The sequence below is a fragment of the Rhinolophus sinicus genome, linkage group LG04 (genome assembly GCF_036562045.2).
Source record: "Rhinolophus sinicus isolate RSC01 linkage group LG04, ASM3656204v1, whole genome shotgun sequence".
Taxonomy (NCBI): domain Eukaryota; kingdom Metazoa; phylum Chordata; class Mammalia; order Chiroptera; family Rhinolophidae; genus Rhinolophus; species Rhinolophus sinicus.
This window is the reverse complement of record NC_133754.1, coordinates 54,607,096-54,619,120: the sequence shown is the minus strand read 5'-3', so window position 1 is coordinate 54,619,120 and position 12,025 is coordinate 54,607,096. Positions and strand designations below refer to the sequence as shown.

Here is a 12,025-nt window from a genome sequence, read left to right as displayed (position 1 = left end):
CTTCTATCATTCTAATAAAACTATTATAATTCACCAATTTACAAACTAAAGGAGAAAAATTATGATGAATAGATGGAGAAAATCGTTTAATGCCAAGTAAAGTCTGATAAAAGGGTTGTCTGAAAAATGTACACCAAAACGAGTTTATTGCTACAGTATTGGAAGTGTCTCCCTGGTTGTAGGAATGAGACATGGTGCTGTCACCACTTATTCAGTATTGCATTGGTGGTCTAGCCAATGTTATAAACCAAGAAAAAGAAATACGATATGAAAGAACGAAAGCTGTCATTTCTTTCTTTTCCTTTTTTTTTGGTAAAAATCATGGTTGTAAATGTAGAAAATCCAAAATTATCTTTAGATAAATTTCTATTAGATTGGTGCAAAAGTAATTGCTGTTTAAAAGGTTAAAAATAATTGCAAAAACTGCAATTACTTTTGTACCAACCTAATAGAATTAATAACTGAATTTATGAAGGTAGCAGAAACAAGGTCAGTGTGCAAAAATCAATTCTATTTCTTCCTATCAGTAACAAACAAAATGAAATTTTAGAAGAAATGACATTAAATGAACATTGAAATGTAATAAAATATATATGAGACCTCCATACAGAAAATTATAAAACAGAGCGTGGCAACCTAAGATTTGCAGGCCAAATTTGGTCTCTTACCTGTTTCTGTCGGTAAAGTTTTATTGGAACAGCCATGCTCACTCATTTATATATTGTTTGTGGTTGCTTTTGTGCTACAGAAGTAGAATAATTGCAACAAATACTGTGTGGCCTGCAGACACTAATATATTTGCTCTCTGACTCTTTATAAAAAAAAGTTTGCTGACCTGCATCACTGAGAAATATTAAAAGGACTCTAAATAAATAGACAAATGTATCAAGTTCATGGATGGGAGAACTGATACATAGAGTTAGTGTGATCCCAGTTCTAATCACAGCAGTTTATTTTATTTTTGGTAGAAAATGATCAGCTAATTCTAAAATTTACGTGGACATACATAGAGCCTAACATAGTGAAGAGAATATTGAACAAGAACAAAATTAGAGGATATCCATTTATAATTCAGTATACATATATACTCAGGACTCAAAATAGAATTACAGTAATTAATGGTGTTGGCTCAAAGAAGGACAAATCAGTGGAACAGAGTAGCATCCAGAAACAGCCCCCAACAATTAGAGATCATTAATTCCTGTCCTAGATGTCACTGAAAACAGTGGGGAGTGGATAAGCAACAAATGGTGTTAGGTAACTGTATCTTCACCCTACCTTACACACACACACACACACACACACACACACACACACACACTATGGGGTGGGTTGTAAATATGACATGAAAGGTGAAATGCTAAAGCTTTCGGAAGGTAACATAAAGAATAACTATAAAAGGAAGTAAAAATTAGTCATGAAAAAGCAAGCCTACAGAATGGGAGAAGATATTTATATACAAGTAAGTGACAGCTCATCCAGATGTATAAAGAGCTCCTACAAATCAGTAAGACAACCCCTTGAAAATAATTCTTAAATTTATGAAAAGGTACTCAGCTTCATTAATGTCTGGTAAATAAAGATGAAAAACCCCAGTGATATACATTAAACCCTCAACAGAATGACTAAAATTTTAAAAACAGACAACAGCGAATGTTGGTGAGGATATGAAAAATGAGAACTGCCATATCCTACAGGTAGAGGTTAAGATTGTATAGCCATTTTGGAATACTTACTGTTTGGCAGTTCACTAAAGCTGAATTTAGGAACGCTCTGACCCAGCATCTTCACTGTTAGTATATATTCAACAGCGATGCATTCTCAGATACCCCTCCCCGCCCAAGGCATCATTCCTTATAGCGATAGTACCTTCAGGAGAAGAAGAAGGGAGTAGTAATTGGAAGGGGCCACAAGAAGGTCTACTCGGGCACTGGCTGTACTGTATTTCTCCATCTGGAGGGTGGTGCTTGCGTATATTCATCTCGTGACAGTTGTCATGCTGTCCAGTTAGGATTCTTCCACTTTTTATATGTATTATACTACAATAAAATGGTATACTTAAAAAATTTGTTTAAAAAAATAAAAGACAGAAGTTGTTAGGGGAAGAAGAGGTAGGAAGTAATACAAGCTTTGTAATTTCATCATCTTTTAAAACCCAGTGTCAAAAGATTTTTTAAAAAACACATAAAGCAAGTAAAACAAGTATAAATATATTAAAAGCTATAAACATGAAAATGTCTTCTAAAGTCAGGTGGAAGAAAGAGAACATAACTATTGCTCAGGTTAGGGTGTTAAATCCATCTAAAGTAATAGATGAGGAAAAGGATAAGTTTTATGAAAGTATAGTTAATTACAGAACAAAAATATAATAAATCTTTCAGGTTACAGAAGAAACACAGTCATAGTTACAGATTACCACCCTCAGGTAAACCAGAAAGCATATCATGATAGAACTAAGACCAGATATACTATCCTATTAATCCATCCTATTAATAAAGGTGACTAGGTTAAACCCACCTAATAAAAGTACTCTCAGGAATAGAGTGTTTGTCTGGTCCTCCTGGGTAAGTGGACTGGATTGCCTGTCATGAGGATTGCTTGTTAGAAGACTAAAGGGCTCATTGTCTGGGCAGACCTACTAGTTGGGAAGGTCTGATATAGAAAAGATATTCAGAACAAAGTGACATGGAAAGAGTGAAAAGAACAGACAAAGCATACTGAGCAAATTAAATTCTTCAAAGGAAAGCAGGTTGCAGTTTGGGGCAAAAGGCAGTAAACAAAACCAAGGATACCTTGTGATAAAAGGTGCAAGTCACAAAGAAGATTGAAACAATATAGAATCCGTATTCATAAAACAAAAGGTAAGAAATACAAGAAGAATGGATCAGAACACATCAATATTAGAAGTATAATTCAATTTCTCTCAGACCATGAAAGCTCAAATGCACATAACTAAGGACATAATTATGAAAATCCATAATCCTCAATGCTTATATTAATAAATTAGAGAGAATGACAGTAAGTAAACTGAAAACCCCATTCAAGATGTTAGAAAAGCAGCAGTAAAAGAAAACAAAGAAGACCAGAGGAAATATTTAGACAAGAGCAAAAATGAATAAAATAGAAAACAAAAAAGGAATGATTAAAATCCAAGAGCACGTTCTTTCTGGGAGTCCAGTAGCTGGTGGGGAAATAAAATGAGCTATTAACTAACCTAATAGGTAATGGGAAGAGAAACCACAAATATACAGAATGCGTGAGGAAAACAAAAAATCGATGAATTTTCTCAGTTTGGTGGAAAGAAATCTACATACCTGAAGGAAATGAATGATTTTTCTATAGATTTCCAAAATTGACCCCAGAAGAGAAAGTAAATTCTAAAAAGAACAGCTACTAAAGAAGAAATAAAGTTGTTGAGTAGCTCTGCCACTTACAAAGTACCAGGCCAGACAGGGCCTAGAGATCCTACCAGACCATTCAACAGTGATGAACTCTAGTACTCTCTCTTTTTCTTTTTTTTTAAATTAAAGTTTATTGGGGTGACAATTGTTAGTAAAGTTACATAGATTTCAGGTGTATAATCCTGTAATACATTGTATCTCACATTGTGTGTTCACCACCCAGAGTCAGTGCTCTCTTATTTTTATTCTAGTCATAGGAAAGGAAATTTTCCAAATTCTGTTTATGAAGCATTATGAAGTTGACACCAAAACACAAAAAGAAAGACCAAATCTGGATTATAAATATTGATGGAAAAAAATCTTACATAAAATATTAATGGAAAATATTTAACAGAATATTAAAAGGATAATTTGCCAAGACAAGTGTTCATTTCAGGAATGCAAGGGTTCAGGAAATCTATTAATTCACTGTGTCAGTTGATGAAAAGAATCCTTTGATAATTTCTATCTATGCTGGCTAAAAAAGTATTTAGTCAAATTCACCACTGATTGAGAACAGTCTTTTAAAAATAGAAGTAGATGAATGTATTCCATTTCAAAACAATACGTCTTGGTTAGGGGAAATAGTAAGAAACATTCCCATTAAAGAGTTAATGCAGGGTTTAAGGGGTGGCCAGTAGTTTGAAACATCTGGTTCTACTTTTATGTCTACTGTCTATTAGAAATGTGTGCAAAATAACAGAAAGATACAAGGCTTTATTATAGCATTGTTTGTAATAGCAAAAGACTGGTTAGTTTGACAAATTATCTAAATTGTTACGTGTTATACAGTGTACTACTATATTAAAAACAATGAAAAGTTCTATGTTTAATCATATCTATTGATATACAATATTTTCAAGGTACCTTATTAATTGGAATGAGTAAGCTGGAGAACAATTTGGCATCAGAAAATTATCATAAAAGTTCTTAGTAGGACAAAGGTGCATAGAAAGCATACATCTCCCCACTCCTAACATTTCATCTCAGTCCCACTCTGACAGTTTCTTTCATTTGGATTTTAATTTAATTTGGTACTTCTGATTCTTCAGGGCCAGTGGGGAGTGACAGCAGCAGAGGAAGAAGAGGAGAACAACAGGATTCAAGAATTTCAAGAATCTATACCAAAAATGTGTTCCCAGTTGCGAATATTGACACATTTCTACCAGGTGCATATTAGGGTAACAAAACGTCCAAATAACATCACTCATTTTCTCTAATTGACAATTGGCTGTCAAAATGGTTAAAAAGGAACCATTTCAGTCAGTGTAGTTGTGAGTAACACCTGCAGTGGTTCCCAATCTTGGCTGTGACCCTTCCCACAGATTCTGATCTGACTTCTCTGTGGTGCAGGTCTTGGAACCCTTGCCTGGGATGATTCTAGTGTTATCAGTGGTGGGGACAGCTCTGCAGCTCAGACTTCTTTGTGAGCTCTGAGGTGAGGCAGCAGCGTGTGACACGCTGGAGAGGGAAGTGCACAAGGAGGTACATCAGGGTCATAAGTGCAGGAAGCTGCTTTTGTGAGAAGCTCAGTAGCCAAGCCAGGCAGGCTGTTAAGCTCGGGGAGAAGAGATCTGAAGTTGCTGACAAGAGAAGCTGATCAATAGAGTCCATATGCTCTGCTCTTTATTTTGTGGGTTTTGTTTCTGATTTCATCTGCTTCTCAATGTGATTTTCGTATTGGAAATATAGATGAAAAGAATTTTATGAAGCATTTTCTCATTCAGTTGCTAATAACTAATTAGAAAGACAAATGAAGCATTGACCCTCAAACTTTTAAAAAATTATGTTTGTGTGTGCTAGTGTATTCATGTGGTTCAGAATTTTAAGTGAAACATTACCACACTGTTCCATAGGCATGTAGTTTGCTTCCTGGGAACCTTACATTTTTTAATTTTATATTTTTCTTCAACATAATCTAAGGGAGAAATCTGTCCCTTTTGCAAGTGGTCTTACTCTCACATTGGCCTACTATCACATTTTTGTTCAAAACATGTTTCATAAATGGTGGTAATGACTGGTTTATATTCAATGCAGAAGTATCTTTATTGGATAGGTGTTTTGATAATGAAATACTTTCTCAACCCTGTGTTCTATATATAGTATGGATTCGTATTTCTTAAAAGTGGACACCTAATGGTGAGTTCCATAGTATTAATTAAGATAGTTGTATAGCTGCAAAGGAGTAATATATAAATTAAAAATGAGTCCATATGATTTCTAAAAGAGACAGTGATGGTTACATATTTTCTTGATAGAGTTAATACATTTTTATTTTCTTAATAATTGTTTTATTTTTTAACTACAGTTGACATACAATATTATATTAGTTTCAGGCATACAACATACATAGTGATTAGGCATTTATATAACTTACAAAGTGATCACCCGATAAATCTAGTACCCATCTGACACTATACATAGTTATTACAATATTATTGACCATATTCTCCTATCCTGTACTTTACATCCCCATGACTATTTGGTAACTACTAATTTAATTTGTACTTCTAAATCCCTTCCCCTTTTTCACCCACCCCAACCCCCCAGCTAGCAACCATCAAAATGTCCTCTGTATCTATGAGTTTCTTTCTGTTTGGTTTCTTTGTTTATTTTGTTTTTTAGATTCCACATATAAGTGAAATTACATGGCATTTGTCTTTCTCTGTCTGACTTACTTCACTCAGCACAATTCTCTCTACATCCATCCATGTTGTTGCACATGGCAAGATTTCATTCTTTCTTAAGGCTGAGTAATATTCTATCGTATATATATACCATCTCTTCTTTATCCATTCATCCATATATGGACACCCAGGTTGTTTCCACATCTTGGCCTTTTTAAACAATGCTGTAATGAACATATGGATGCATACATCCCTCCGGAATAGTGTTTTGGGTTTCTCTGGAAAATACCCAAAAGTGGAATTACTAGGTCTTTCTTTGTTTCTTGTTGTAGCCTTTGTTTTAAAGTTTATTTTGTCTGGTATAAGTATTGCTACCCCAGCTGTTTGTTTTTTTGTTTCCATTTTCATGAAACATCTTTTTCTATCCATTTACTTTGAGTCTCTGTGTGTCTTTAGATCTGAAGTGAGTCTCTTGTAGGCAGCATATGGAAGGGTCTTGTTTTCTTATCCATTCAGGTACCCTATCGCTTTTGATTATTTAATCCATGTATATTTTAAGTAATTGTTGATAGATATGTAGCTATTGCCATTTTATTATTCGTATTTCTGATCTTCCCTCCCCTTCCCCATCTTCTTAAAGAAGTCTCTAAGATTCCCTGTAGCTTTTTTTTGTCTGGGAAGCTTTTTATCTGTCCTTTGATTCCAAATGATAGCTTTGCTGAGTAGAGTAATTTGGGCTGTAGGTCCTTATTTTTCATCACTTTGAATATGTCATGGCAATTCCTTCTGTCTTACAAAGTTTCTGTTGAGACATCAGCTGATAGTCTTATGGGAGCTCCCTTATAGGTAACTAACTGCTTTTCTCTTGCTGCTTTTAAGATTCTTTCTTGTCTTTAACCTTTGGCATTTTAATTATGATGTGTCGTAGTGTGGGCTTCTTTGGACTCATCTTGTTTGGGAATTGCCATACTTCTTGGGCTTTTATGTCTATTTCCTTCACCAGGTTAGGGAAGTTTTCCATCATTATTTCTTCAAATAGGTTTTCAATTCCTTGCTCTCTTCTTCTGGTACCCCAGTGATGCAAATGTTAGTACACTTGATGTTGTCTCAGAGGTCCTTAAACTGCCCTCATTTTTTTTTTTTTTTTTGGATTATTTTTCCTTCTGGCTGTTATGATTGGGGTTTTCTGCTACTTAACTTCTAAATTACTGATTCGATCTTCTGCTTTGTGTAATCTGCTGATTCCTTCTAATGTATTCTTTATTTCAGATACTGTATTCTTCATTTCTGACTGGTTCTTTTTATGTTTTCTCTCCATTTTTATGTTTCCTTTCTCTTTATTGAAGTTCTCACTGAGTTCATCTGCTCTTCCCCTAAGTTCATTGATCATCCTTATAACAGTTGTGAAATCTGCGTCTGATAGATTGCTTGTCTCCATTTTGTTTAGTTTTTTTCCTGGAGCTTTGTTCTGTTCTTTCATTTGGGACATGTTTCTTTGTCTCCCTATTTTGGCTGTCTCGCTGTGTTTGTTTCTGTGTATTAGGTAGGGCCACTATGTCTCCCGATCTTATAAGAGTGGCCTTATGTAGTGTTCTGTGGGGCCCAGTGGCACCATCTCCCTCTTCATCTGAGCTGGGTGCTCCATGTGTGTCCCTAGTGTGGGTTGTGTGTGCCCTCCTGTTGTAGTTGAGCCTTGGTTGCTGTTTGCATGTCAGTGGGAGGGACTGACTCTTGAGCTGATTGGTTTTGAGGACTGGCTGTGTCTACATTGAAGGAGTCACTGTAATGACTGACCCAATGGGGGATGACTGTATGGAGCAGGATTTGCTTTAGCAGGGCTCTGGTGCCTGCCCAGTCTGTCCTTTGTTTGTGTCATCTTTAGCAGCTGGGTGGTGCTCCAGCTCAGTCCAAAGATGGCCACCAGGCATGAAGAATCCAGGGCCTCCTGGGAGGGGCCCTGCCAGAGGCCAAGTTCTGCCGCAGCCTGTGTCCTGCCTGGGGCCACCTAGAATGACCTATAAAGCAATCCACAGATGGCCTCCACCTGCTGTGGGCCTGGAGGTGCCTGGGAGAGACTAAGCTGACAACACAGGCCAGCTGCCACTAGTGCCTGGCTTGGGGCTGCTCAGCATGAGGTATGCCAAGGCCGGATACTGCTTGTTTGGGGTTTGTGAATGTTTGAGAGATTTTAAGAAAGTCCCCATCATAAGCCAAAACAGGCTGCTTGTATGAAAAGCCACTGGAAGCAACTTGTGGGGTGGGACCACAAGTTGGGTGGGTAAGGTCTCAGGAAATCATCAGGGCTGGGTGAGCAATGTTAGTCAGGTTGGTGGAGACTCAGATATGCCACGTTGGGAAATGGGAGTGCTCAACAAAGGAATACTGGATTCTGCTAGCACTTTTGCCTGGGAGAAAGCTGTCCTTTGAGCCCTTGCCTTGAAGCCACACAATTGACTTCCTCCCCATATGTACCTGGCACTTTTAGAGCTGCTGCCCCAGCACTGGAGCTCAGAGTGAGTGAGTACATCAGTGAGTTAGTACATCAGTGAGTTAGTCTGTGTACGGGCCCTTTAAGAGGAGCGCCAGGGACTCCAGCTGCCCTCCATCTCACTTAGCCACAATCTTTGAAGGTTTTCACAGCCAAGAGTTGTGGGGACTTCTCTTCCCGGCACTGGAACACTGCGCTGGGAAACCTGGTGTGGGCCTTGGGCCCCTCATTCTACTGGGGGAACCTCTGCCGTTGAGATGTTCATCCCGATTTTTAAATGCCACACATGGGTATGGAACCTGCCCGTTCCACATCTTTGCCCTTCCTGCCAGTCTCTAGATGGCTTCTTCTGTATGCCCTTAGTTGTAGGACTTCTGTTCAGCAAGACTTCAAGTGATTCTCAACGATGGTTGGTTGTTTGTAATTTACTTGTAATTTTGATGTGATCATGAGAGAAGGTAAGCACAGCATTAAGTATTCCGCCATCCTGACCAGAAATGAGTTAATCCATTTTTAAAAAGTAATCTTAATCAGTATAATCTTAGTTTTTCTGCTGTTACAGTCTTAATCTTTGTAAATCATTGCCATTCAGATTCTTTTTTCTTATCCGGAAAAGTCCTTTTTTGTTGTTCTCTGTGTATCATTGCCTGAAATGGTTTGGCATTAACAGCCACTCATCACTGATTATGAATGAACACTCAAAATCCCAAACTTGTAGAAAGAAGTATTCCTAGGAATGTCTTGTAGTGAGTTTCACAAATGATCATATTTCATCACTTAACAAGAAGTCATTGTCTATATTTTTAGCAATGTAATTCTTTAGGAACTTTCTCCTAAGTCTTCTCTCACCTAGAAAGACAAAGTGATATTCACACACATGCATGCTGTGTACTTGCTTAACTTTAAAATTACTTTGTATCATATATATGAGCCTCCCATATACCACCTCTTTAGGAACTCCCTCAGAAATAAGGAGAGGGAAAGTGATAGCTACTAGAACTTGGAGAGGATTATCGGGTTTTGGTGATTTTTTTTTTCTCTGCAGATAAGAACTTTTCCAAACTGAAAGTACGGAGACAAACAGCATTGACCTTGAACAGATAAAGTCTGTTATCTGTGTGATAGGTTGTGGAACCTGGCAGGGATGGAGTTGGTACTTATTAAGTGACTCTTTCAATCCTGAATACAAACAGTCAATAATTTTGTCATGTTAAATTTTGAGTAAATTCTGTCACATCTCATCATCTTTACAAATTCCCCTTGATAAGGAGGTGATAATAGCTGCACTCTGCCCCACCCTGCAGGGTGACAACTGCAGCCCAACATCCACAAAAGGCATTGGTACCCTGAAAATATGGCTTAGAGCCTGTGTCCATTTTTTATGTTCTCAATTTGTTTCCCATCAGGGTTTTATGATTAAATAAATACTCTTTCATAACGCAAGTGAAAGATGAAAAGTGTAACACTTTTTTTAAGATGAAAAGAATAGGATGTTTTAACATTGATTGCTTTGCTGTTTTGATTATTCTTATAGAACTTAGGGAAAAATGGAAAGATCTTTTGGTTCTTTTAAATAAAATTTATTTATTGCTAATTTGTGTTTGTGAAAATGTGCATCTCTTCTTAATATGGGTTCCATCAGGTGGGTGAACTAGAGTTCCTGAAGCAGTTCTCATCACCTAGGACACCTGCCATGGTGGGTGTTTATGTTTGGAAGGAAAAAGAACCCCAGATAGGATTAAAATGGGAAATAGGGGGCACTGTTTTGTGGATAGTTCCTTTCTGAAATGAATGTTGTATTCTTTTTGTTTCTTTTTAGGGGATTGTGCAGCAGTTTTTGGTGTTACTGACGACTAGCTCTGATGAAAGTCTCCGGTTTCTTAGCTTTAGGTTGGACTTTAATGAGCATTATAAAGCCAGAGAACCAAGACTTCGCGTGTCCTTGGGCACAAGAGGGCGCCGCAGTTCCCACACCTGAAGCGTTCGTTTCCTAACCTCTTATGGAGCTGCAAATGCTATAAATTGCATTATTTGACATAAACATTCACATTTAAATTCTCAAGGTCACTGGCATGCTGCGGGCATCCACCATTTCTGCCCACAAATACTTCAGTGTTTCAATGGCATGGCGTCTGGTAGAATCAAAGTCATGTTTTTATACATTGGAGTTGAAAACATTTGTAATAGCACTAAGTTAAAATAGGCTGGTTTGCACTATTCACATTTCTTTTTAAAAGTCTTCATATTTAAAGATACCACACTTTGTTAAAGCTTCTTAAGCTCCCCATGATATAATTTATATTTGTCACTTTTTTAAAAAATCAGATTCTTTTAGAGAAAATTACAGCAATGGATATTCATCAATTAAGATGGTAATGTCATTTTTATTTTTTTTAACATCCTCTTTAGAGGCAATTTTTGTTAATATAATCAAATCAAAACAAACTGTCCCTACTAAGAAAATATATAGAGCATTTCATTTTGGTTTTTAGGATTGTAAAATATTAACCTCTGTAAGAACCTTTATATCTTAGTTCACTTACATGTTTATTCTTCTTTTCCTTCAAAGTTTACATTTTTATATTTAATTTACTCTTTCAGATAAGTTATAAAATAGTGTAGAACAAAGTAGGAGTGATGTGGAACAAAAACATCCTTAAGCTTAGAGTTTTTGAAACCATCAGCTAACGCAGTGTGTAAATATGGATGACCAGAAAGTTAATGAAGTATTTTATTTTCAAAATTCTGATAAGCATTGGAAAGAAATTGACTTGAATAATGAAGATTTCCTTTTTCCTTGCCTATTTTTTCATTGTAAATATTTATATACTACTGACCAGATGTTGGAGGGAAACGTTTTTGTAAAAATGTCATATCAAGTTACATAAATCTGCCTTTATTATGTTGCATAAGTGAAAACTTAGAAAATTAAAAGCAATTATCTTTCACATGTATTGGTTGTTTGTTGAATAGTCTGTTCACTTGCCAGGTTTGGGGGGCAGGGGTTGACAGAGTTTGATTCAATGTGCTTCAGTATATGAATTACTTCATCAATGAAACCAAGAAATTAGACCGTGTGCAAATTTCAGTGTAGCGGGAATACCACCACTCAGTGCTTGCACGATACTGTCAGCTCTCAGTATCAGCAGGTTCCGCATCTGCAGATTCAACCTACCTCAGATCAAAAATACCAAAAGTGAGAAAAAAAAGGCGTTGCTGACAGGCACTATGTAGGCAGGCCTCTGGACTGAACATGTACAGGCATTGTTTTCTTATACAGCATTTGCATTACCTTAGGTATTATAAGTAATGTACAGGTGTTTTAAACTGTATGGGAGGATGTGCATAGGCTATATGCAAATACTATGCCGTTTTATGTGAAACACTTGGATTTTGGTACAGGGGAGGATTCTGGAAACAATCCCCTACGGATACCTAGGGACGACTGTATATTTTAGTTATCTGATATC

The 12,025-nt window shown here is 36.7% G+C and overlaps 1 protein-coding gene across 1 annotated transcript in view; it reads left to right on the top strand.

The window, feature by feature from the left end:
• The window catches only part of TUBGCP3 (tubulin gamma complex component 3), an 85,799-nt gene extending 74,290 nt beyond the window's left edge, over positions 1-11,509 (top strand). Inside the window, exons 21-22 of the mRNA XM_019746596.2 lie at positions 4,493-4,609; positions 10,375-11,509. Coding sequence (XP_019602155.2) covers positions 4,493-4,609; positions 10,375-10,533 — 276 coding nt within the window. The 3' untranslated portion in view covers positions 10,534-11,509. The remainder of the gene's footprint in view (positions 1-4,492; positions 4,610-10,374) is intronic.
• The last annotated feature ends 516 nt before the right edge of the window (positions 11,510-12,025 follow it).